The 27,403-nt window shown below is 35.3% G+C and overlaps 2 protein-coding genes and 1 long non-coding RNA gene across 4 annotated transcripts; 1 reads left to right on the plus strand and 2 right to left on the minus strand.

Moving 5' to 3' along the window:
- The first annotated feature begins 6,518 nt into the window (after window positions 1–6,518).
- Window positions 6,519–9,591, plus strand: LOC122073609 ((-)-germacrene D synthase-like). 2 transcript variants are annotated; one of them, XM_042638205.1, is made up of 7 exons: window positions 6,520–6,794; window positions 6,927–7,200; window positions 7,302–7,674; window positions 7,817–8,035; window positions 8,295–8,433; window positions 8,677–8,925; window positions 9,190–9,591. In XM_042638205.1, the coding sequence occupies exons 1-7, from the start codon at window positions 6,654–6,656 to the stop codon at window positions 9,484–9,486; spliced, it is 1,692 nt and encodes a 563-aa protein (XP_042494139.1). In that variant the 5' UTR covers window positions 6,520–6,653; the 3' UTR covers window positions 9,487–9,591. The 2 variants fall into 2 exon arrangements, with proteins under 2 accessions (XP_042494140.1, XP_042494139.1); XM_042638206.1 differs by lacking the exon at window positions 8,677–8,925 and having other exon boundaries at window positions 6,519–6,794.
- A 1,431-nt stretch (window positions 9,592–11,022) lies between these two features.
- LOC122074945 lies at window positions 11,023–12,411 on the minus strand. The gene is made up of 2 exons (XR_006139103.1): window positions 12,270–12,411; window positions 11,023–12,089 (listed from the first exon to the last, which is right to left on the minus strand). It is a non-coding gene; the product is annotated as an uncharacterized LOC122074945 (long non-coding RNA).
- A 12,808-nt stretch (window positions 12,412–25,219) lies between these two features.
- LOC122072650 lies at window positions 25,220–25,920 on the minus strand. Its single transcript, XM_042637023.1, has one exon. It carries the CDS (start codon window positions 25,896–25,898, stop codon window positions 25,446–25,448), a length of 453 nt encoding a protein of 150 aa, XP_042492957.1. The 5' UTR covers window positions 25,899–25,920; the 3' UTR covers window positions 25,220–25,445.
- Between the last annotated feature and the right edge of the window lie 1,483 nt (window positions 25,921–27,403).

Raw genomic sequence — 27,403 nt, forward strand, 5'->3', positions numbered from 1 at the left:
GTCTACCTGAAAACTGTTTGGTTAAACTGCAACTCCAAATCCGACATGCAACATAGACGCCATGGGAGAGCAAGAAGTGTTGGTCTTTGATGGTCTTGAGCTTCCATGGGAGGAAGAAGATAGGAATCCCGATTATTCTTTTGAATCACCACTTAACTTGGACTATATATATGAGGGGTAGGATCATGTGTGTCAATTATGAGTTTTGCTATTTACATTATTTCTGAGATGCACTACATTTAGCTTTACAAGGTGGTTCAAATGAACTACTATTTATAGGTAGAACCAACTCAAAAAACAACCAAACGATTTAAAAAAAATGGAATCGTTTTTCTATTGAAACACTCTCCAACGAATCGCGTTCCTTCTATCATATTTGGCTCAGGTTTTGAAGAGTTATTCAAGTCTAAATATTTGGCTCAGGTTTTGAAGAGTTATTCAAGTCTAAAGACTTACCTTCGAATTGACATATCAACCCCATCAGGGTAACCCTAGTTGCTGATTTGGTTGTTGATTAGAAGATCTCTCCAGGACCTTTGATCCAGAATCTCTCTCCAAGTACTGTTGAACTTTAACTTGATATATCTCATCAACTCCATATCACTATTGAGTGATCTTTGAAGCATGAAAACGGGTCACCAAGTGAAGCACTCAACCAAGGGTAGGACCTCATCTGAGGTCTGGTGGGAAAGATATCAAGGTTCTCCAGATTTGTGCACTAGAACAAGAACCGACAGAAGTCCATATTCAGTCATTCATCAAACCTGAGATTTTGAGGATTAATTCCTTCTGCCAAGACCTTCCTTTTTGCTGGTAAGATCATTCCCCTCTTGTGCCTGCTGATATGTTTCTTGAATCCAATTTCATCTCAGGATGATTTGAAGCCCTTTGCTGCCCTAGACAAATGGTTTAGTGAAGGAAGCATTCCAACATTTGAAGAGTACTATATGAGAATTGCATTAACCTCCTGTTGTTTTGAAGGGAACCCAAAAGGGGTGGGAATTTGTGAGGGTGGGTCCCACATATTATGCATAGCAAGAAAAGAAAAAAGAATGAAATGGTGGAATATGATGGGAGAAAGAGGAAATGGAGATGGGTGAGATTCTATGGGGAAGAGAGGAAATAAAATGAGGGAGATAAACACAAATGAACTTTCTATCACTAATGCCAAAGTAATTTGTAGGACTTTAGAAGTGAGTGAGTGTGGTGAGATAATGTTGAATGTCATATGAATATACAACAATTATTGCATTTAATGAACTGTTGGGTAATTTTTCTACCCAACTTATCCAAACACTCGTATTTGTGATTATTTGTAGGAAGTAAGTACAAGTTTCAATTCCCACATTGTTTGCTTTTTTTAACTTTTATTTGTCAAACAAACAAGACCTTAAGGTGTGTAGAATCCTCTCATTTAATTTGTAGAACATAAGATAGGTTACATCATAACTTTTTTGGGAAAAACTTTCACAAAAGATAAGATTTAGCAGAAAGAAGGAAAAGTTACATCATAAATTTTTCAGGCAGTTTTTTTTTTTTTTTTTGGTAGAAATATTTTAGGCAAAATTTCTCTACTATGTACGGCAAAAGTCTCAAATGATTCCTTTTAAGGGAAAGGGTTCCTAATCGATGGTGTGGCCCACCGGTGGCCCTTACACCAGCGCATGGACTGATAGAAGCACTACTGGAAGTATCAAGTATTAATATAGATGGAATTTCCAACTTTCATGAGAGGTGGGGTTATCATTTACCACGAACTGATATTGATGATCTGAAAGCTTATATTCAATGGAAGTTGATTATTTAAAAAAAAAAAAGAAGGGTTTAAAACTAGGTATCGGTCACAGCTGAAATCAATATGGTACGGATCGGTATCAGTAAGGATCAATTAAGGATTGGAAATCATACAGTTTTTTCCGGATCGGTCAAATTTTTTTTTTTTTAAAAGAAAAATCTAAAAAAATTCAGAAAAATGAAAAAACCAAAATGAAAGAAGGAATTAAAAAATTATTTGTTTTATTCCCTTTGATTGCGCCACTTGGCACTATATGGAAGGAAGGTGGTTTTTTTTTTTGGGGGGGGAGATTAGGGAAAGGCAAACTGGATGGTGTGTTGCTTGTAAATTCGGATTTGAATGATAAAAAATCAATTCTTTTTCTCCTAATTTGGACTTTGGAGGACAAAAATGAAAGTAATCAATCGGTTGACTTGGAGCTCATTTAGACGAGATTTTATTGCCACAAAAGAGGATGATAAAATTTTAGCAATCAAGGATTGCATTGAGGAGGTGGCGACGTTCCTAAGGAGGATTTTGTGGAAGAGCGGATAGAAAAACTTTAATCAGCCTATGTGGAAATGGAAAAGAAAGAGAAGGAACATAATTAGAGAAGGACCGGGAGCTCAGTAGAGAGGGTTTAGAGGATCCAAATTATTCTTCCCACATGGAAAGGATTTGGAATTAAATATGGATAATTGTATTTCATAGGAGAATAATTTAAGCAAGGAAGTTGGCAAATCAGCAGTTTTTATGGAACGTGACAAGGTGCAAAAAAAGGGAAGGAAGTAAATTTATATATCCCCCATTGCTCTGATTCCAAAAGGCATGAGTGGCTTTCCTTAATACATCCCACGTCAGTGTCCTGACGAGAACACCCCCCATCACAATCGTCGACGACACCAGCACAAATCCTCCGGTGAAATCCAGGTCAATTGATCACTCTTCAACCTCTGGTTTGGAACAGAATTCAAAGCAATTGTGGATGCAGTTATTGTTATCAAAGTCGATCGGTTTAGGTAATTGAAGCATCGAACAAAACAAAGAGAAATGATCTCAATCCATTACCCAATATAGACGACGATGTTGTTACCAACGAGTATGAAACCCTTTCGAATCAACCCTTCTCCTCCTCTTTCTCATGCCTTGATGCCAAACCCTGCTCCTGAATCCTGATCATTTCTGCGGTGGAAGGATGACAGAATCAGATCAATCTCTCTCTCTCTCTCTCTTTTGTCACATATTGAATATTCATTAAAAAAAAAAAAATGGTGATCCATATATATAAATTTTTGACATATCTGTATTTGATTTAATTGTTAAGAACTACAAATCTCTTCCAGAACCAATGCTTTAGCCAAGCATTTGCATCAACTGATAATTATGCGAGTGACCAAGTTGAGGACACCAAATAAAAAGAAAATATACCCTCTCAAATAGCATATCATAGTAGTGTTACTAGGGTTATTACTCCTGCCATAAACATATACATTGATCCTCTAATTACAAACCCTATAGGCTTGGTTTGTCGAGGGAAGGAAGGGATACCTCAGCACGCCATAGGGCCCTGAGAAAGTCAAGAACCCTATGACAAATAATATCAACAGTATTATACTTACAAACGCATCAGCTGAATCCGTAGTTTGGTAGGGCTTTAACATAAGCCCAAGAGTAACCCCATCCAATTTGGTAAATCATTGATCCGAAGATGACTTTCCTCTGTAACTTTCATATGCTTTTGTGGCTCAACAAATGGCATCATTTCTTGTGTCATCTTTCTCAGTTTTCTAGGTAAAAAAACACCTTATTATGATCTCCATTTCTCTCTCTTCTGTTCGTCCTTAATGAGTTTAAGTTTTTATTAAAAAAAAAATTAACGGATCGTTCAGATTGGTCGATCCGGATTGGTATCCGATACCTAGGACGATATCAATACTCATCTCAGGATTGGTCAGGTATCGAAATTGGTCTCAACCAATACCAATTCGATACGGCCAATCCAGCCGATCCGATACCAATACTTGATTCCATGCCTCCAAGGGGACGCTCATAATTGACTGCTTGTTTGGCTAGCGTTCGCCGGTTGCTGGTGTAGATAATCCGGATGCTCATATTTAGGGGAAGTTGGCAATGTTTCAAAAAAAAAAAAAATGACCATCACCACCATGGATTTAAATCACTTTATGGATTGATTGATATAGCCTATAGGTATCAAACGGTTTGTCTTCATTTATTGAGAGAAAAAAAAAAAAATAACTTTTTCCCTAAAAGGAAAAATTGATCACCTCGCATGGAATTCTAGGGGTTGATTTTCAATTAATTCTAATAACATTTCATATGGAATAGTAATTAAGGCTATGTTTGATATGTATTCTCGAAATTAATTGATTTTGATTTCTAAGTGAGAGAATCATATTGGATTAATGAACAAGATAGTGATATAATCTTTGAGCACTTTTGAGGCATTAACATATCCATCTTCATGCTTGTATATGACATCCATCACACGTGCAAGATTGAGAGGCCGCATTAGAAATGGCATTGGGATGGTAGTCAATTTGATGTACTCTTGATTTATATCTTTCCATCCCTCCTCAACTCTTCCATTAAACTCATCATACTACCAATTAAGCAAGCAGGTATCTCCATGGCAATGATACCATCGTTTGTGCTTCAACCTTCAGTAACTGTCATTAAAAAATGATATCATCATTTGTATATGTAATAATAGAAACTCCAGAAGTGGCTATTGTAACTTCTCCAGTAGATGACACTAAAGTGAGCTAAAGTTTCTCCTCCCACCACCCCTACCCCTACCCCTACCCCTACCCCTACCCCTTAAATTCAAATCTATACCTTGACATATGGATACTGGAGTAGTGAATTCTTTTTTAACTGTTTTAAGTGAATTTCTTTGTGAATCTATTGGAACTCTTCCACTCTATTTTTGTGGCATATGGTTTCCTTTCAATTACATTATGGTATCATCTATATTCCCTTCCTTTCATCTTCTCTGCTTTCATTTTATTTGATTTTTCTCTTTAATTTTTAACAACTTATTCTTTTTAGAAATTGTTGATATTCGACTTATGATGCGCTCAACATAAAGGTATTGAACCTTTGAATTTGAATGGCTTATCACCATGTCTGTTTCGATATTCTTTTCTATAAATCTATTCTTGTATGTTAGTTTTCATCATTAACGAATGGTACAAGCAAATTGATGCTAAACTACGGGGGGGTTTTTTTTTTTTTCATGTGGTATTAAGACTGATTTAGTGAAGATTGAATTTTGTTCATTTGTAGTAAAATGAACTTGTTTCAATTTTTATAGGTGGTGGTTTAGTTGAAGTAACAATTGGATTAGTAACTACAAAAAAAAGTGTCTTTTTTAAGGTAGTTTTTTTTCTGCCGCTAAACCTATAAAAACACCCTTACTACCTTCAGGGGCGATTTTTTTAACTGCCGGATAACCGTCACTAAATGTGGTGCCACTATTGCTTTGGGGCGGTTTTTTGTGAAACATTAAAAGCACGCTTACAAGTTTAGCACAACACATTAACTCAATTACCCAATTGAACTAATTAACTCACCAATTTCAGCAAAAACCCAATCTATATCACACACCTCTCTTTTAAATGATAGGATAATATATTGATATCATATCATACTATCATACTATTATATAAAAGCACGTACTCATGCTTCATGGTTGATCTTTTTTAGGCTATTTTATCTTTCTTTCAAATTTAAATGCCTTAATTTCCTCATTATCACTTTTTTTATTTCTTTGGTACCCTCCATGATCTCTCAATCTTAACTCTTCCATCTATTAAAAAAAATAAAATAAACTCTCACGCCATCATCTCTCTCTCTCTAAAATTTAAAATATTTGTTTCTTTATTGAGTTAAAAAAAAATCTTTATTAAACTCTCACGTCATCATCTCTCTCTCTCTCCATATTTCTCTACTCTCTTTCATATATATATATATATATATATATATATATATTATGTAGTAATTATTAGTTTTTATATTAGATTCTCACTCTCCACTCTCTCAAAATCATGCCCCTGCTATTCCAAAAAAATAATAAAAAAAAGGAAACAATGGCTATCATTTCATGAGGATTTTTGTGGTTTAAGTTAGGAGGATACGTGGGCATACCTAATAGTTCTGATCCTCTGAATGTATGATCGGAGATGTTTGTATTGTCACCTCGACAAAAACTGTGGCTACATTTCACAAGGATTCTATGTATTAAGGCACGAGGACAGGTGGGTCCCCTAATAAATTGTGATTACCTGAACGTATGATGGAAGATGCTTGTATTTCATTATTGTCCTAATTAACGAGTTTGGTTCCTTATCCTTCAAAAGTTCAAAAAGAAAGAAAAAATGGCACCGACAAAAACTAGAGTTATCATGAGGATATCATTTTGGCACCTCAACCAAAACTGTGGCTTGGCATTTGATGAAGGATTTTTTCATGGAAAATGTTTTTTTTTTTTTGATTAAATAGAAACAAAAGAACGCTATCTCCAAGACATGTATGCAAGACTCAAGATTCGCAAATGTAAAAAGATTATGCTGACATGTGCTGAAGACATTTACACACATTTAGAAAAGATTTGCACAGAATTCCCACTCAGATGTACTGTACGTGCATAGTACCCTTTTATCAAGAAAAAGAAAAATTACGTGGTACCTCTCGCCTTAAAACAGGTTTCAATAATAACTCCTTCCAATGCCTGAAACTGCACATGGTATAGAGGGAGCCCTCCCCATCCTATAAATATTAGATTACACAAGTACTTGGTATCCCCCAATTACTTTAGTTCAAGCAAATACAGGTATCATAGTTAGCTGCCTTGAGGAAGATGTCTTCCCATCATTCTCTTCCTCTTGTCGCCCACGAGTATTTGGTTCAGAATTCAAAGACAGATATCATTCGTCGGTCGGCGAATTACCATCCTAGCATATGGGGTGATCAATTCCTCAAATATGCTCCACCTGCTATGGTAAGTTGCAACTGAGAAAGGGAGAATGAGAGAGAGGATGAGAGGGGGGACCAAAAGAATAGGGTCTATGTATTATAATTCAAAATTGTGTTTCTTTGTACTTAGTGTAAAAACAAAATACATTTGTTGCAGGTATATGAAGCTTGTCCTGAGCATGTTGAAGAGCTGAAAGAAGAAGTAAGGAGGATGCTAATGGCCGATGCCAATGATCCATCAAAGAAATTGAACTTGATTGATTCGTTACAACGGCTTGGTGTGGCATACCAGTTTGAAGAAGAGATAGAGGAGTTGTTAGAGAAGATGCATGATGCCCTCCCTGTTGATGGTTTAGACGGCTGCAGCCATCTTTACACCATTGCTTTATGGTTTCGATTACTGAGACAACAAGGGTATAATGTCTCCTGCAGTAAGTCCTTAATTTCTCATCCTTGTTTTACCTTGTTGGTATTTCTATGGTCATCCATCTCACTATCATGTGTCCTCCACCGTTGGGAGGTGATATTGCAGATGTTTTCAATAGGTTCAAGGATAGCAAAGGCAGCTTCAACGAGGAATTGATTAAAGATGTGCCTGGCATGCTATGCTTGTATGAAGCTACTTTTCTCAAGGTACATGAAGAAGACATTTTAGATGAAGCCTTGACCTTCACAACCACTCAACTTAAATCTATAGTTACTGATTTAAAGCCTCCTCTTGCAACACAAGTGATTCATGCATTGAAACAACCCCTCCACAAGGGCATGCCAAGATTAGAAGCTAGGCATTACATCACTGTTTATCAAGAATTTAAGACAAAGAATGAGACGCTGCTGAAGCTTGCTAAGTTGGATTTCAATTCACTGCAGTTAATTCATCGGCAAGAGCTAAGCCAACTCTCAAGGTGGGTTTAGTTTTTGTCATTGTAACCTTTTTTCTTTTTTCACAGTCTTTCCCTTACAGTTCAAGATTTTAGGTGAAACGGTAACAAATAATAGGGTTACTATTTATATACACTACTCATGTTCATATATATACTATTGCAGATGGTGGAAAGATTTAGACTTCGCAACTAAACTCCCTTATGCTAGAGACCGACTCGTGGAATGTTATTTTTGGATAGTGGGGGTCTATTTTGAGACACATTACTCTCTTGCTAGAATGATCTTAACCAAAGTTATAACCATGACTTCAATCATTGATGATACCTACGATGTATATGGCACACTTGAAGAACTTAAGCTCTTCACAGATGCAATTGACAGGTTTGAGACATATACTTGTGTATGTTTAGCTGTCTATATCCATATATGTTCTCTTGTTTTTTATCTAAGGACTAGTATCCAGGCCAAACATATATGCTTTAACTCAAGTGAAAGTGTTCAATATAAGTTTAGTCTTATTTTCCCTTTAGATTTATTTATTTAGAATATATATATATATATATATATACACACACACAAAATTATACTCTGTTGATTTAAAGTGAACTTCATAGTTTGAATGGAATGTTCAATTTTTTAGGTGGGACATAAGCGGCATGGAGCAACTTCCCGAATACATGAAAGTGCTTTATTCTGCACTTCTAGATGTTTACAATGAGATCAAGCAAAATCTGATAAAGAAAGGACAATCTTATCGAGTTAATTATGCAATAGAGGCAGTGCGTCATCCATACTGTGTTATTCTTTTTCTGAACTTTTTTTTGCTAATGAATTGATATATAAAGAATAAAAATTTGAATCTATGGGATTAATGTCCAGGCATTCTTAGATGGCTACAGATTGACACTGTATAGGCAAAGAACCAAACCCACATAGAAAAAGATCCTACTAGAATTCATTTCTTTTCTTAACAATTAATGTTAAAACCTAAAATCATGTTTAATTGTTTGGTTTTATTCCAGATGAAGAGGCAGGTCAGATCATACTTAATAGAAGCCTTATGGTTTAATGAAGGATGCATTCCAACGTTTGAAGAGTATATGGGAATTGCATTAACCTCCTGTGGTTATCCTATGCTTATAGTCACATCCTTTGTTTGCATGGGAGATATTGTCACAAAGGAGACGTTAGACTGGGCCATTGATGATCCTAAACTTATTAGGGCTTCGGCATTAATATGCCGGCTTATGGATGATATTGCATCCCACAAGGTAAATAAAACCTAAATTATTTACCTAAAATCTAGGGTTCATAGCCATTTCACTAATACCATATTAGTTTAGTATTGACCGATAAGTAAATCAGTGATGCATGATGCATAAATATATATATATATATCTAAAGTGTACCTGGTGCATGAGGTTCCTGCATGTACGAGGTATGGGAGAGAGAATTATGCAGCCGGTTTACCCTGAGAATTTCGAGAGGTTGTTTCGACCCACAATCTAACATTGAATTCTAATATTTGAATGAAGGTAGAGCAAGCGAGAGGAGATGTTTGTTCGAGTGTTGAGTGCTATATGAAACAACATAGAGTGACAGAGCAAGAGGCATGTGATGAGCTTCATAGAAGAGTGGAGAAGGCATGGAAAGATATAAACGAAGAGTGCATCAAACCAAGTAGGAGTCCCGTTCCATTAATGCCATTTCTGATGCAGATTGTCAATTTTACGCGTATGATGGATGTCATATATAAACATGATGATGGATACAGTAATGCCGCTCAAGTGCTGAAAGAGTACATCACCTTCTTGTTCATTGATCCAATATGATTTTCTCATTAATTGGATATGTATTTGTAAACGACAGATGCTCACTATTGAGTCCCATTATGATCAATTTAACGTACGTAAAAAAGTGCCTTCAGTGTCTGTCTACTTCCACTCTCCTCCTCTCTTAAGGGTACAAGTTTGTCCCTGTGAGCTTGGATGCACCCTGAGCCCAAACCTTTCTAGGGTTGGAGATTTCAGTCCCAAGGCTAGGGCTTTGCCTCGGGTTGAGCCCAGGCCAACCCTAGTTAGGTTCTACTATAAGCTCTACTTGTGATAATTATGTGTGTGCTTAAACATGGGTTAAATATATATGTTTGACATGAGCCAAAGGGATTTGCATATCTTTTTTCATGTAATAGACGGGTGAGTTGACTTGAGATAAAGATAATTTTTTAAAAGTACTAGGGTTACCAAGGTTAGCTCCAATCAAAGCCATTTCCAGCCTTGGCTGGCATAACAAGGCCAACCCAATCTAGCCCGACCTGATTAGGGCCAACCAGGGTTGGCCTAGGCTAAACTAAAAGGATCCAAGGTTGGGTTAGGGTTTTGAAAAGCTCAGCCCTACCCCACCCCTATCGCAGCCCAATCCCTTCCTACGAAATGACATATATATCTGTATTTTTGTAGGAGGAGAAATAGACCGAGAGATGCTAGTTTATTACACTACGCAGCTAGGCAAGAACTCAATCAGGACGAGGTTTGTTGTAAGGATGTTTGGCCCACGTTAGGAGCACATACACGGGCATCCAAGTGGACCAAGTGGATGCTGCAGTAGAGGTGCCCATTTGGCCCTCATGACCTGAACTCGCCTTCACCTGCGCGGAGCCCGAACACAGGTGAAAATGAACTCTATCTGAGAGCATGCACCTGTGCCAATGCCCCAGCCAATATAGCACATGCATAAGGATTGACCACGATCACGAGGGTGTGGTGATCATTTTGCACACCCAAATGCAGAGGCACACTCCCCGAAAGAGAACAAGTTCCCTAACTACAGCTGTTTTCCCGTATGAAGAAATCAAGAGAGAGAAAGGCACCATAGATATTTATGCCAACATAAACAATTGAAGCAAGAAAGTCGAACCCTAGATGTTAACCTGCCCATCTGTTTCTTTATATTCTTCCCTTTTACAATTATGCCTTCGACAATGAGCACTATGGTTTTAAAAATGAGACCGATTTGGTCAGATCACTTGGATTGGATCGGTATTAATTGAGATCGATCTTTGACGTCAATCCATACCAATCCACTGGTGTAATAAGGGAAAAATGGTCTAAAAAGCAAAATTTTTCAACCGATTTTTTTTTAGTCAAGGTTAAGACCGATCCAACCAATATGGTTGAGACCGATCCCAATCCAATCCTTTCCTTATCGACATCAATTGAAATTAATCCAAATTTTAAAACCTTGACCAGCACCGAGGACGACCGAAGGGTCCATAATCCATGAGGAAGAAGGGATCGAGGATGTAAAATTTTACGTGTTGAAATATTTTCCAGCATTTGTTTGTAAGAGGGAAAATAGGATGTCAAATATTACAATAACATTTTCCAGCATTTGTTTGCAAGAGGGAAAACATTTTTCTTTGCTTTCAACTTTCATAGCTTATGTACCAAAAACCAAAACTCTCACAGCTTCTTGACAACCCGTTACCCCACATATATACATCAACCATAACCTACAATATAAAGCCAGTAAATTTAAAAAACCCGTCAATGAAGATACGGGGAAGGAATCTCTAAACAAACGGAATAAGGACGCGCACTAAAAGATGTGAACAGCGATAAACGGAAGAGATGGAATTGATTGCAAGTTACCACAACATTTGCGGCATAGAGAGCGCACTCAGCAGCATCCTTGGGCTTGGGCTTGGACTTGGGCTCAATTACAAAAAGAGTCTGCTATGGACCGACTGTGGTTTTGGACTTTGTATAAATGTAGGCAAACACTGGAAGAGTCCAAAGGCCCAAAATGTCCATCCAGCCCACCATGATCACAATTCGTCTCCATCCCCTTGGACCTCTACTGTGTGAATTCTTTGTTGAGAGTTGGTGGGCTCCATGTAAGGGTGGCAGAGAGGTTTTGCTCATGATCCATTAGGCATTAGGGTAATATGATGATGGGCCTAAAGTCCAAATCCATTAAAGTTTGTCAATAGGTTTCTAGGCTGAAGCCCATTAACTCTCTCTCTCCTCGTCTCCGTCTGTGTCTTCGGGAAACCCTAGATCTCGCTTTGCTTTGGAGGTTCTTCGGAGCTTCCGATCTACTGATAATGAACATCTAGATCATATTTCTCTTCTATAGCGTCTAGAGCATCCCTAAGAATAACCCAACAGCCGTTCTGTTGCTCCAAATCGGATTCCTCGAATTTCTTCAATAATGAGGAGCAGCCCTTGAATTTAGGAGAGAGAAACTTACTTCGGAACCAGTTGTTTCATCATCCATGCTTGTATTATCAATAATCTTCTGGTCGACATAATAAATAATTTCAAATGACTCTTCTAAGCTGTTCATTAGAGATTCTCTACAGGGAGATGGCATCAATTCTGCAAGAATTCCTGAAAGAACCAAGACTGATACACACGACACTCTATACTGAGAGCTGAGATTTTGACAATTAAAACAAATTGTTAACATTTAATTCCAAATGAAGTGTAAAGAATAACTAGGACAAGCAGTTTTGTTATCAGCAGTAATGGAATTTCACGAGCTTGATGAGAAGAAACATAGAAAGAAAACCGAGAGAGAGAGAGAGAGAGAGAGAGAGAGAGGAAGGAATTACCTTCACTTCGTGAGGAGATGGATCGAAGATGGTTTTTTCGATCAAGGCTGAAGAAGGTTGCAGAGTAGAAATTTATGAAAGATGATTTTTGGAAGCGAGGGAGGATGGCGTGAGTATCGAACCATTTTCCTTGATTTCCTCGGGGAAGACCATAATAGTTTTCCAAGCTTGTTGTCCACCCATTTTAAGCGTAAAATATGTCTGGTTATTTTTCGAAAAAGACCAAAAAAATTTCAAGTTACAAAATAAACATAGGAAAAATCTAATTTTAATATAAATTTTGCACATCGAAACAAACGGAGCCTACAGTAAAATTTAGCATTAATGGAGTTACGTGTTAAATGGGTTTCTTCCAAGACAAAGTAAAGGGTTTTATTGAAAACAATTGTAATGGGCTGATTCTTGGGTTTGTTTTATTAAATTATTTGACATGGACACTAAATTCTACCAAAGAAAAAAAAAATTGACCATTATTGAAAAATAAAGTAGTGGGCAATCTTTCTATCCAAAAAAATATGGGTATTTATCAAAGATTCATGGCTCACTCAGTTATTTTGCTTGTTTTGGAGAGAAATATTATACCAAACTCCCACTCAAGGTTCTGATATTGGAACGGTCGTATCGATAGTATTGCCTGAAATCGATATTGATATCTGATCAATCTGGATCAAGTATCAATATTAGAAAGAGAGTTAAAATATATATATATATATATATATATATACTAGTAAGAAATACACGTGCAAATGCACGTGGGAACAAAAATGAGTAATATTAATTCAAAGTTTCATTTGTTCTCTTATGTTGAGAGAGAGAGAGAGAGAGAGAGAGAGAGAGAGTCGTGAAAATGCATGTGAGAGCATAAATGAGTAATTTTAAATCAAAGTTTCATTTGTTTCTCTTACGTTTTGTGTGTGTGTGTGTGTGTGTGTGTGTGTGAGAGAGAGAGAGAGAGAGAGAGAGAGAGAGAGATTTTCCATTTAAATTTTTAGAGATAAATCAAGAATGCAATAACTTAAATTTATAGAAATAAAAGAGAGATTATTTGAAATAGAGTATCTAAATCTCCTACATTTGTAACATAAGTTTAAAATTTAAAATTATTTGAAGAAGCCCATGAATATTTGCTGCAATAAATAATAATTGTTTTGGGATAAAGATCAAATGGTATTGCTTAATCTTTTTCTATTTTAATTTTTTTTCCTTTTTTGTCTTCATCGTCCTCAACATCTATGATGCTTCTTTTGTGCGCATTTCGTTCTTTCATAGTATCTATAACAATGCTTCTTGATTTTCGACTTCCTTCATTTTTTGAATCCATTTTGAAGTAGAAATAATAGTTCTTTGATAGGCACACATCCAATTTTTGTTTGTACTGCAACACATGAAAACAAATTTGTTATTATCACTATATATTAATATAATAATTTTTTTAATATAATTATAAAAATCAAACTAACATTTAATATTTATACCTTTTCTGGTGATCTTGCATATTCAATTGCTGAACATCCTATAAGTGTTTCAAGTTCCTCAAAGATTGTCACAGTTATTATTTCAGTTGAGTCTTTGATCTTGAATTTTCCGAAGTACCTATCAATGATTAAAATTTATTAGTTTTCTATATTATTAAAGAAAATATGATAAATATTAATGAAATTGAGTAGAATACTTACTTCTGTGTATATTCTGTATCATCATTTTGACATTTGTCATATGTTGCATGATCTCCCTTTAATTGTACCTTTTTTTTGCATGTTTTGCATGCATTGTACCATAGCTTTTCACTCTCCAGATTTTCAATATTTCCTTCAAAATAATAATATTGATTCTACAAATATGTAGATGTTAGATGATATAAATAAAATATACTGGAATCATATGACTTCGATATAAATAAATAAATTAAATTGATGTAATTTTTTTCTTACCAGGATTGTTTTATATTCTTTGTCCATTAAATCTTTCATTTCAATCCTTTCAACTTTCTTGTATTTATCTTCGTTAGAAGCTTTGAGAAGTATTTTCTTCGATCCATTTTTTTATGTGAACCTGCACAATAAATTTTAATATTGTTATATATATTGAAAATAAATAAATCAATGTATAATAATTTGAATAAATTTATTATATACCATTTTTTTAATTCATCCGCATCTGTGATCATTGGATTTATATCAATTGTTGTAAATGTTGTTGTACCAAGTGAGCCACCTGCACATTTTAAAGTTGTTTAGTTTATTAAAATAAATATATAATGTTTATTAATATATATACATTACCTTGGTAGTCTATCTGTTTAATTGATGAAAAAGCAATCATAGGATTTTCTCCTATAATATCCATCAATTTGCTTCCTTCATTTATTGCATAATTGTCCCATAACGTGAGCATTACTAGAGCAGATCTATTGATAATATAAATTTAGTGTTATGATTAGTAAAAATAAAAATAAAAATAAAAATAATGATATAAATTATATTTATAAATGTGAGAAACTTACTCTTTTTCGATTATTTTAATTTATCTCTTATTCGTTTTCACGCCTTTCGTTGTTGTTATGGAGAACACATTTTGTACCTCTACAAGAATTCCAATAATATCTGGACAAAACAATTAAAAGAATGAGGTTAGTATCTTATTAATTTGAATAATTATAAGTGATTAGTGCATTATTGTGTAAAAACCAAAATATCATTTTTCTTCATAAATAATGAAATATAACTTCTTACCTAATAATTTATTGCTCTTATCAATGTCCCATTTCAATTCATTGATCTTGATGAATTGATATCTTGATTTTTCTACATTTAAGTGGACATCAACTTCTTCAATTTTTGTATTGTTGTTTATAGTCAATTCATGTTCTTTATTTACATTTGTGAACTTTGGATTGACTCTTTTGACAGTTGCATCAGATATGAAATAAGTCATTCCTATAACCAACGTGTCAACTAATTGATCAACAATATCATTGAACATTATTGCTTGAATTTTTGTTCCCTGCAAAATACAAATGATTTAAGATGTTGAAAAATATAAATTAAAAAATGAATAATATTAAAAAAATATTTCAACGTACCTCCTCATCCATTAAAGTAATTTTTTGTAGCTTTCCAGATCCGTTCGAATTATTGTAAGTAATGATTCCAGTTTTTGTCAGTACGAACGCCTTTATTTTCCAATTCTTGTCATTTGCCTTTAATTGATTAATATTGGTTAATATTGTCATATTTCCTGTAAAAAAGTATGTATTAGATTAGTGCAATGTATTAGGAAAAACAATCTAATTTTAATCAAAATAAAGAAAAATTGACTATAGGAAATCATATTTTAAATAAAAGTAAAATAAATCATTAACATCCAAATACACTAATCTAATACAATCATCTAAATACACACGTGTATATGCAAGTCATATATTTTTCAAGCCCAAGGTTGGGATTATTTCAAGCTCATATATTTTTTTCCTGAACACAGAGTATGGCTGCAGCTCTCTCGATAGTGTAGATAGAAACCTTGGGCTTGAAAAATACAATCATCGAAATACACATGTGTATATGCAGCCAATCTAACTCGAGACCAATAGGTCCACAGCCCAAGGCCCAACCTTCGACAGATAGACATGAGGTTTGGGAAAGGGGACATGGTTCCTATTCAATGTGTTTTCACTGTTTATTACTAATAAAAATTCACTATTTTCTATTATGATTAACTAATAACAGAAATTGGTTTCGAAGGTGGTTAGAATATGATATGCCGGTGATTACTGGTTTTGAAGGTGGTGGTAATACAGGTTCAGCACCTCATGTGGTGAAAGTGGAGGTCTGAGTGGTAGCAGGTTATGACTACTTTGTGTTGTACTTATAATCTGTACACAACTTGTACATAAAAAATTCAAAAATAAAAAATAAAATAAAAGAAAAAGATAATGATCTGGCTGCATCCTAATTTCACAGAAATTGAATGCTAGTCCAAGACAATATTCATAAATTGAACTCTTTCAATCTGGGGGCCCATATAAAAAGCCCACATGGCTACTGTGTAACACGTAATAGAATCACTGATTGCCCTCATATTGGTTGTCAATTGCAATTTCTTCATTTTTGGCCATAAATATGACATTACTAAACTTGCATCCACAGTTTCTGTTCTCGTACCACGAGGAACCACTGGAAGTACTTGCCTAAAATCTCCTCCGAATATGACAACCTTTCCTCCAAATGGTTATGAGTTGTTTGTTATATCCTGCAATGTCCTATCAAGTGCTTCAATTGCTTGACGTTTTGCCATTGGCGCTTCATCCCATATGATAAGTTTTGTTTTTCTTATTAACTTAGCTGTGGCACTTTGTTTTGAAAAATTGCAAACACTTGAATCATCGATACTGATTGGAATTTTAAACCTTGAATGAGCTGTCCTACCTCCTGGCATTATTGCAGCTGCTACCCCTGAGGTTGTTGTTGCAAGAGTAATTTGATTCTTTGATCTTATCATTGCAAGTAGTGCACGATATAAAAATGTCTTTCCTGCACCTCCTGGCCCATCAATAAAAAAATGCCACTTTGGTTATCATTCACTTGGTTTAGAATTTCATTGTATGCATTGTATTGCTCGGGATTCAACTTATTTGCCGCATCATAATCTTCTGGAGGAACTTTTATAGAAAATTCATCTACAATTTCTCTTGGTTGCTTTCCATTTAACTGATTGCAATTTTCTTTAAGTTGGGGCAAATCATAATCTTTGATACTTTTTCCCATGCTTTGTAAGAAAGAATTCACATTTCTTATTGTTTCTAATGTACGATATTCAGAATCTGCACTTGTTTTCTTAATGTCTTCAGACAATGCTTCATAATGATTACTCCATAGCTTTCTAACATCACCAGGCTCACAATAAACAAGTATCGTTGCAAAAAGTTTACGAACTATGATTGGCATGTTGAAGAAAGCTGAATCTTCTAAACATTCTGAGATGGCATTATCACTTTTAAGAAGACCTCTCTTCTGCGCAGCTTCTTTGAAAGATGAACATTCGATTCCATCAATAGACATTAGATTATGAAAGGATGTCGGCCCTCTTACATGATTTAATAACAATCTTAAATAGAATCTCTCTCCTTCTGAAGGTTTGGTTGAATTAACACGGCCTATTGATTCTTTTATCTTCCTTTCTGTCCAGCATTTTTTTTCCTTGTTGCACACATAATGCTCTGGAAATTCTCTATACAGAAATTTTTTGGCTTTCGGATCTACACAGTTCATTTGAAAAAACTCAGTCAGCATTGTTTTATATGTATTATCTGAATGAAGGACATTTTTCAAATCTTGTTTCTCCCAGTACCATATCATTTGCCTATTGGGTAGATGCAATTGTAAATTGATAACATATGGGAACATTTCATTCAAATTAAATTCAAAAATTCTCCACATGGCTTCTGGTGCTGACACCCATCTTGCATCTCTGTATTGCTTGATTTCATCAAGTAAATATTCTCCATTGCCATGTGATATAGAAACAGCCACACGACCATGTCCTTTATAAACATATTTGTATAGGTACTTTACTGCCTTCAATCCAAAACATATCTCAACATTAATATGGCAATCATATCTTGTCCAAAGGTATGAATTATAACGAACAACCCATTTGTTGTCCAAATAATGTCGTCGTACCTTAACTTGTATTCCAGTATTTCTTCGTCTATAAATAGGGTAAGAATCTTTACCTTGCATGGTATTTTCAATAAATGAACGAGGATATTGACTCTTACACACTCCATTCCTCATACAAGTATTTAGTTTATTCAAATCTCCACAGGGTCCGTGCATCATATGTTTCATAACTTTCTCATATAAAACTGGATCTTCATTAAAATCTGGAATTTCTGCACATACAAATTTATCAAAAACATCAACATTTGTTATCTTGAAGTCCTTGTGCATAATTATCAGTATGTGTGCATGTGGAAACCCCCTTTTTTGAAATTCAACAACATGTACGTGTGCAGCCACTTTACCAAGGATCCCTTTCTTGAATAATTGATCTTTTAGATCATGTAATTTTGCTCGAAATATCCTGGCTGTAAGATCTGGTCTATCTTGTGGAACTTGTCCTTGTCTTAATTCTTCTTGTATCTCAACCCAGTCTGGATTGCATGTCATAGTGATGAAAAGATCAGGTTTTCCATATTTCTGTACTAAAGCTATAGCATCAAGATACCTTCGACGCATATCTCTTGGTCCTCCAATAAATGATGCAGGTAAAACAAACTTTGTCCCAACTTGATCACCTCTTGTTTCTCCAGCTAAAACACTATCAACTATTCCTTGATATAATTCTGCTCGGATATTTGACTGTTTTGCTCGAAAAAAATCTAATCGTGTTGCTTCAATTTTGATATACATATCTACAACATATTGATGTAGCAATCGACCAGCATATAGAAGAATAGAACGATGACCATCTCGAATCTAAATCTTATGACAATAATATGCTCTGGGAGATACCCTGTTCTTGTTACTCTCATCAAATCCTATAATTTGACATATATAAATTATTTTAACATTTAAACCTTAAATATTAAAAAATATAAATCTAAAAGTTAAACATACCTTAAAAGTTGCCTTCTCTATTAAATATAGACTCCTCGCTTGTTAAATCATGCAAAACTCTACCTGTTACATTCTTTTGTTTAATGCTCTGTGCCAGCTGACTTCCCCATTTGGATATAAAAGATGATATTGTAAGGCATCATAACAACCATAATAATGTACCACTCGATGTTTCTTCCCTGAATGTCCTTCTATTACTATATCACAATTTTCAGTTCTATGGGGATTATTTCCTTCTACCCAAATAGCTGCAACTTGGTCGACTGATGGTAAATTGTAAACTCTCTGATCAAGATTTACGTCACTTGTGATTATAATCTCATTATTCTCCAACAAATGAACGTCTTTCAAACTTTTAAAGAACCTTGCATATGGATTAATTGATAGAATATCCATTAGTTTTGACACAATAGGCTCTTTGAGTTTTGAATCTTGTAACACTTTCATCCTATTCTTAAGTTCATTATCAGTATCATAAAGATATAATTGCAAATAACATGGATTGTCTTTTTCCGGCAAAATTGGAGGCAAATCATGATATAATTGTCCTTGAGCTCTAAAGATATATATACCATCTTTTCCATTTGCAAGATCTTTGTCGACATAAACTCCAAGAGATGTGAAGGAAAATATACTATTGTAAGCATGTATATATCTACAGAATTCAATGGCTTCAGATGTTTGAGAAGTAAATAAAGTATATAATTCATCTGGAACCGTTGTAGATGCCAAAACAACATTTCCATTACAACAACAGAATGAAGGTGGTTCATATTCAAATTTCTTTGCTTCACAATTGGTACATGGAGGTACTTTTTTAAGTACATATACTGTAGAATTTTGTGCTTCAAATACTCCTGTGTCCCAAAAAAAAATAATAATAATAAATAAAGAAAAATCAAATTAATCTTAATCATTTTTAAAATATAATTATTCTAATACTAACCAGAATTTGAAGTTGTAGAACTTGATTCGGCAAGTTGGGCTTTCAGTAGCCATGCCTGATTTTTGTTTCTTTTATTTGTATGCAGGGTTTCTCTAATGGTCCTTTTATCTCCATTTTATCTTTGACGTTGAGTGTCAGTTCCTATATATTTTGGTGGCATAGTGATCTAATAAAGGAAAGGCAATTGAGTTACAATTTGAACAAGCCTAGATTTTAAAAAGTAAATCTATTGGAAGTAAACACTATGCAGAATGGGGGACATGTTTAAGGTTATAGACCCTATATATGGAATTCAAATAAAAAAGTAATCGAGAAATCCATACCATACCAACTTCACAGAACACAATAAGAAATATATCAACAACCTAGACAAAAAGATTAAACAAATTAAAAAATGTGAGAATGTTATACCAAAATAAAAAAAAAAATTTTGTGCAACAAGACATTTAACTTAAACCCAAGGAATTTATCATTCTTAATAACAGTTTAAGAAAGACTCTGGGACAACAGTTCAAATTAGACCGAGTCAGGGCACATGTGTAACAAAAATAGCACATAGACACTTTATAGTGCCAAACTCAAATTCAAAGATGATCCTTGCCAAGAGATGAACCTATACGATAATTTAATAATGTAAACAATATAGCTGAATAGGAACCATATCCACGTTAATAGAATTTGCAAAAATAAAGTGAATGAAGTTTGGTGCATGATCCATGAAATCTGAAAATATTTTAAAGACAAAGGCAGAGTATATCTAATTTGAAAAGAGGCATATTCAATACAATGGTATTGCGAAAGGTCTGTATATTTGAACTTACATGACAATCCATATAGCTCCAACGAAAGGGGCAGCACCCCACAGCAACCCACATACAAGGCCTATAACTTGCCTAATTCAATGTAAAGCATCGCCCAATTGATCCTGCAGAAAAGAATCATGGACATTTACTAACATAAGAACATTTTGGCAGCAACCAATGACACTGCAAAATTTAGAGATGATCCTACAATAAGTTTGAAGATATAGGATTGATGATTGTTAATAAAAATCATGTTCTAGGTTATAAAAATAGGAAACCTATAATGAATTTATGGGAATACCGAACATTTGATATTAAAGAATTTGTTCAATTATAATAATGCACTAACATGAACAAAATTGAAAACCTGGGAAGCATCTATTACACAGATTGGGCAAAGAATATAAAAGTCTTAAGATACAAACTCAAGCTGTAAGATTGAAGAAAAAGGAAAAAGTTACACTTGACTTTACCAAAAAGGCAATATTGAAATATTTTCCAGTATTAAAAACTCTATAAAAAAATCATTGACTCACTAAACTCTCCTCCACAGCCCAAAATTTCCTATCGAAGTCTATATATCATAAATTGGATATGAAAGTTGCTGCCCTCTCTCTCTCTCTCTCTCTCTTTGTTTTGGATTTGCAGGTTACCTTATTGATTGCATTAGCTGTAGAACTTCAGGGATGAGAACTAAGTAAATAAAAAGAAGTCAAATAACATGAGGAAAGTGAAATATAGGCTAATGACAATGAAACTTTCAATTTTGAAGGAACCAAAATTGCAATCCCAAATTAATTTTTCAAAAAAAAAAAAAAAAATTTCTTCTTTCCCACTTTCAGAAATAAGAGAAGAAAGGGAGAGAAGGATAGTTGCATACTAATAAAATTACCCAAATACAAATACCTCTTCGGAAATCAGGAATTGAATTGGAAGAGATAGCAAACTTGCAGTGTTGAATTGTTGCTGTATTCATGTCTTGCTTGTGGAAACCATTTCGATTGAATAATGATGAAATACTCCAATCGCTTAGTCACAGAATTGTGCTAAACAAAGAAAACAGAGATAAGACAGAGAGAGGTAAGGAAAGCACACTCATATTAACTGTAGCCTACGGCCATCTCGACAATTCCCTTTCCCTTTGGTTGTTTTTCGGCCATGGTTGCAGCTGCTCTAATGGTTGGCAAGAGTCGTTAGAATCGGATGGGAGGATAGAGAGTTCGGTTCGAAAACGAGAAGCTTATAAAGTTATTCCGACTGAATAATCTAATTTCAAATGGAGGAAAGAAGCAATAGATGGTTGAGATATTTAGTTATAGTAATTAAATTTTAAAAGATTTACAAGATCTTTTATTTTTGGAAAAAATGGATGCATTAAAGATTTAGAGAAAGTGGAGGGTACCAAAAAAGAATAGAAACAATAAGGTATATGAAAAAAGTAATAATGAAAGATTTACAAGATCTTCTATTTTTGGGATAAATGGATGCATTAAAGATTTAGAGAAAGTGGAGGGTACCAAAAAAGAATAGAAACAATAAGGTCTATGAAAAAAGTGATAATGAAAGATTTACAAGATCTTTTATTTTTGGGAAAAATGGATGCATTAAAGATTTAGAGAAAGTGGAGGGTACCAAAAAGAATAGAAACAATAAGGAATATGAAAAAAATGATAATGAAGAATTTAAGGTATTTAAATAAATAAGAAAGATAAAATAGTCCAAGGAAAAGAGTTTCAAAAGAAGAGAGAGAGAGAGAGAGAGAGAGAGAGAATCGTGAGAATTCTTTTGGTAGAAAGGGGGTTTAACCGTATGAGAGTTGGAGATTATAAGGAAACTAATTTTTTTTTTAATATTTTTTATTGATAAAGAAGTTAAACGAAATTAGAAAAGCAATTGAGAGGAGAGAATATAGAAATATATAGATTTGTTTTAGTAAAAATAGAAAGAGATAAAATATAGCAAGATAGTGAAGAGAGAAGTAAATTAATAAAGAAAGAATATAATAAAAGATGAGAGAGAGAGAGAGAGAGAGAGAGAGAGAGGGGAACGTGAGTGACAAATGTGGAAAATAAATATTTTTTGGTAGAAGGAAAACAGTTTCAAAAGGAAAGTGGGAAAGTGGGAAAGAGGAACGTGAGAGAGAGGAGGGAGAAATTTTAGAAAGAATTTTTTTTGTATTATGAAAACTCTTCAAAATATAGATTTTAAGAAAAAAGAGACCAACTTAAGAGAACGTGTGAGAGGGGAGGAAGAAAAGGAAAGTAGGAAAAAATGAGGGAGAGATAAGGAAAGGGATGTGATAAGAATAAAGAAACTAAAATTTAGAAAATATATAAATATTAAAAATATATATAAAGGGTACCAAAAATATCGAAAAAAAAAAAGAATTGACTAAAAAGATAATGAAAAATATGATGTATTTAAATAAGTAAGAGGGGTAAAAAAGTCAAAGAAAAGATTAGCCACGAAACATGAGTACATACTTTTATATAATAGTATGATAGTATGATATATATATTTTATTGTAACAGCTTGGCCATGTGTCAAAAATTTAAGTATCAAATTCAGTCATTTACCCTTTCGTTTAGTGTCATATTCTACGGCATATACTCATACACCCATTTGTAATCCTATGCACCCTTTGGACAAAATTTGATAGGACTGAAATTCAACATGTGAATAGAGGAGCTTTGAGATCTATATGTCAAGTCCAATACTACAACAACAATAATCATAATCTTATCCCAATTAAATGGAATGGACTACATGGATCCGATATGAAAAACATGGCTAAACTTCATATATGAATCTGTCCCATTACATGATTTGGTCTCTGCTAGGCTTTGGGCAGGGCTTGCATTGAAAATCATTCACCAAGCCCAACCAAACATGGGCTGGGCTTATTGTAGACCCTCGATGGCACGAGTTATCATCAATGGTCAAACAGTCAACCTTGAACCACTTTTTTTTTTTCCTTACGAAGAAAAGAAAAACAGTGCAATTTGGCTCACCAGTTTTCCTTATTTAATTATTGATGGCAAAAGAAAGCTCGTCCTCGACTTATGTTTCAGTGTGTGAAAACCCTTCCCTTTATTAATTTTTGATTTTTTTTTATTTTCTTCTTTTCAAAACCGTGGACGAGTTTGATCATAATTAATCTAAATCAGAATCAAGCTGGTTTTTCTTGTGTGTGGATTAGGATTGTATATATAAGAACCTGATCCGCTCTCATTAAAATCAGACAAAATTCATCTTTTATTTCCGTTGCTGCAATAATTTAACCATGTACTATGTTTGGATTTCTTGTAATAAATGTGTATTTCTTAAGACCCCTTTCATTCCCGTTGGTTTAAGTGTTGTGATGAGATTGCTAGCTCATGTTCTCCCTCGAGTACTACTATTAATTTTTGCATGACTGCTAATCACCTCGACTTGCCAACTGTGGAACATCTAATTATTATTATATGTGACGCGATGGGCCGTTGTTTGGGCCTCAAATTCAGAGTCTCATGTATGTTCTAGGTCTGGTTGTGATGACTGGGCTCGAGCCCATAGCCTGTTGCTCCATTTTTGGGCCGGATTTTTTTTCTCTTTATTTTTATGAGAAAACAAGATAAAATGGTGACGTCACTGAAGGGGTGCCATTTTAACTGAATCAATTTTTATTTTTTTTAAGGTAGGGAGGACTTGAGACTAGTTTTGGCATTGACGAAGGCCGGAAGTGTAATTGGAATCTCCATCTTACAAATAGATCTCAATTTTTTCCACAGAGACAATATATAGGAAACGAAAACCCTAATCACCATCCAATCCCAATGATAATTATATGATATCATAAAATACAAGACATAAAACCCAACATAGAGGTGGAGAAGCATAAGCTCAACTGTGATTGTGCTTTCAATATTCTTGATTGAAACAAGATGACGGAAAATTATCTCTAAAAATTAAGGTTATGAGAAGACTGCTGCCTACTCTGATTTTTATTTCTTTTTTCATTATTAAATTCAAAGAAAATACATACAAAAACCCCTCATAAGGGGGAGAGGAAGGGACAAAGGATCTACCCTCAAGGAAAGGAGTGTTCTGAGGGGAAGATGGAGGAAGACTTCAGGATACAATGATGTGATTGTTCCCTAAGGAGGCAAATCAAGTTCTAGTTACTTGAGAGACCTTTGAGGATAAAATGATGTGATTATTCTCTATAGTGAGTGCTGCGATGTGGTAAGCATGGATGGCCGAGACCATTCGGGCACTTGCACCAAGGTCCTCTCGGCTATCCAATGCTCATCGCATGGCGACACTCAGTGCAGAGGATATAATTTTGCAGTTAAAGAAAAAAAAAATCCCAAATCTGACAAACCAGGCGAGAGTTGGGACTCATCCTTCGCCCTCCTTCCAAACCTAGAGAGAGAGAGGAAATTTTTAGCTACGGAAACCCAAATATGTTGCTATTATTGGAAACACCATGTCAAGAACACCAGCATGGATTTCAGTCTCCACCATGATCGACAAGAAATAGTTAGGAAGAAGATAACAGTAACAGAAAAAACCCTTCAAAAAAAGAGTGAAAACGATGGCACATTTTAGAGCTAACAAAAATGGAATTAAGCAACATTTATAGATAGCTGATATCATCACCAATAACACAGGAATGAATATCTTTAGGAAATAAAAAATAACAACCATTAACATCAATATGTGAAGAATGAAAAGTAAAGGGGTGGGGGGAGAGAGAGAGAGAGAGAGAGAGTAAAAAAAACAATATAGTTTGGTGTAGGGGGATGGATGAATATGATGATGATGATGATCAGGGAATGTACAAGTTGGAAAGAGCTTGCAGAACGTGAAGTTGAAACCTCAAATGCAAGATGTAATCGGCGGTGCGAAGGAAAAGGCGATTGGGCTGCAGCCCTCGACCACCTGGGATTAGCTTCTGCAATCTCCTCACCTTCATTCGGATGGACGAACCAAGACGATGCCCACCACTACTGATCATCACCCTTCTATTAATTCTCCTCGGTCTTCGTGACATTTTTTTGTTTGACAATACTACCTCTCGTCTCCTTCCAATGCACGTATCTCTGCAACACCTCCGATCCATTAACTCTCTCTCAACTGTGGCCGGGATCCTCAGGAGCTGGTTTTGATGGTGAGAAGGACAAAGAGAGGAGAAGGTCTCGGTGAGATATAAATGAGCGAGGGAGTTGAGAAAAAGGGGGTTGTGCAACTCTCTCTCTCTCTCTCTCTCTCTCTCTCTCATATCTGAGACTGTTTGAGAGGGATGACCCCCCATGTGCGCAACCCTGTGTCCCTGTTCTGCTGATAAGCTCCTTTGGACTTGCCTGCCTTTGGAAGGGGGTAAGGGCTTTTAGGGAAATTCACTTCAATCATATTTTTTCCACTCATCTCTTTTTTTCTCTCACAGCCAACGTGACAGCTGGAGTCGGCTCACTCACACGCCCATATCTTTTGTGGGGTCCACTGTCCACATCGCTCAGCTCCCAACGGCCGACGCACGAGTCTGACTCTGACCGCTTTGGCACGTCACGGAAAGCCAGTCAAGCACTACCACTGTGTAACAATATCACGGTATCTCCGCCCTCGTAGTCCCCGAATCTCAACACCTGGCTTCTCGCACGTGCTTCCGTTCTTCCCTCCTTCACTTCTATTTCCACCCACTACGACTTGCGACGTGCGTCCCTCCTTAACCATAGTTTCGGGAATCGGAATGGAATAGGCCAACTCCTAGTGGGGGAAGAGTCAATTATGCGATCTCACCTAAATGCGTGGGCCAACGTTCTATTACGATTGGCTCCACCACGACGCTTAAGGGGGTGTTTGGTTTGATAAATCTTTGGGATGACATTCTTTATAATGATAATTCTAATTTTTTGAACTATTTAGTTTTACTAGATTGACCCTCATAAGTGAACATCCTACTTTCCATGAATGACCATATTACGAAGGATGTGTTTCAAATCTGAGTTTACCTCAACACTTAAACTCAGATTTGAGCAATCTTTTTACCATCTAATATAAAAAGAGAAAGCAGAAAGAAGTTCTCTACAGAAGCCAATATCTCAATCCGCGAGAAACATGTACTAGCCTTAAGGTAGGGGTGTCAATTCTTAAACTGAATCGGTAAAACTGATCAGACTAAACCGATAACAACACGGATCGAACCGAACCGAAACCTTATTGGTTCTGTTCGGTTTGGAGTATTGCAACCCCAAAACCAAACCGAACGGCACCAAAAAATGGATGAACCCGAAACCAAACCGAAATTGGCTCAAAACCCAGACCGAAACTGAAACCAAACCGGTAAGAAACCGAAACACTCCAAAATTCATTAAAAAAAATCAAAATTTGCATAGTTTTGTATACATTTGTATTGAAAGTCGAATCCAAACTGGACCAAAAACCAAAACCAACTCGGTTACAAATCGATTTAAGAAACCGAAGACAAACCGAAACCAAACTGCACCGAAACCGAAACCAAACTGAAACAAGAATTTCCTTATTAGTTCGGTTTCGATTTCAGCTTTCCCACACCGAAATCGACTCAACCCGGACCGAAACCGAGCCGGACCGACCTATTGACACCCCTACCTCAAGGCAACCAAACAATTTTTTAGAAAGAAACATAGCTCAGAAGAATGTTTATCAAAAGATTGACATTCATATCCGATATATACACCATTTGATTTACCGAACCAAACACCCCCTAAGGGTGTCAATCGGTCTGGTCGGACCTAGTCGGATCTG

Source organism: Macadamia integrifolia, chromosome 3, assembly GCF_013358625.1.
Source record: "Macadamia integrifolia cultivar HAES 741 chromosome 3, SCU_Mint_v3, whole genome shotgun sequence".
Taxonomy (NCBI): Eukaryota; Viridiplantae; Streptophyta; class Magnoliopsida; order Proteales; family Proteaceae; genus Macadamia; species Macadamia integrifolia.

Coding starts and splice junctions, on each gene's coding strand:
- LOC122073609 (XM_042638205.1), top strand. CDS start 6,654: ATGTCTTCCCATCATTCTCTTCCTCTTGTCGCCCACGAGTATTTGGTT. Junction 6,795..6,926: donor AATATGCTCCACCTGCTATG/GTAAGTTGCAAC, acceptor CATTTGTTGCAG/GTATATGAAGCTTGTCCTGA. Junction 8,434..8,676: donor TTAATTATGCAATAGAGGCA/GTGCGTCATCCA, acceptor GTTTTATTCCAG/ATGAAGAGGCAGGTCAGATC.
- LOC122072650 (XM_042637023.1), bottom strand. CDS start 25,898: ATGAGAGAGAGAGAGAGAGAGAGAGAGAGAGAGTTGCACAACCCCCTT.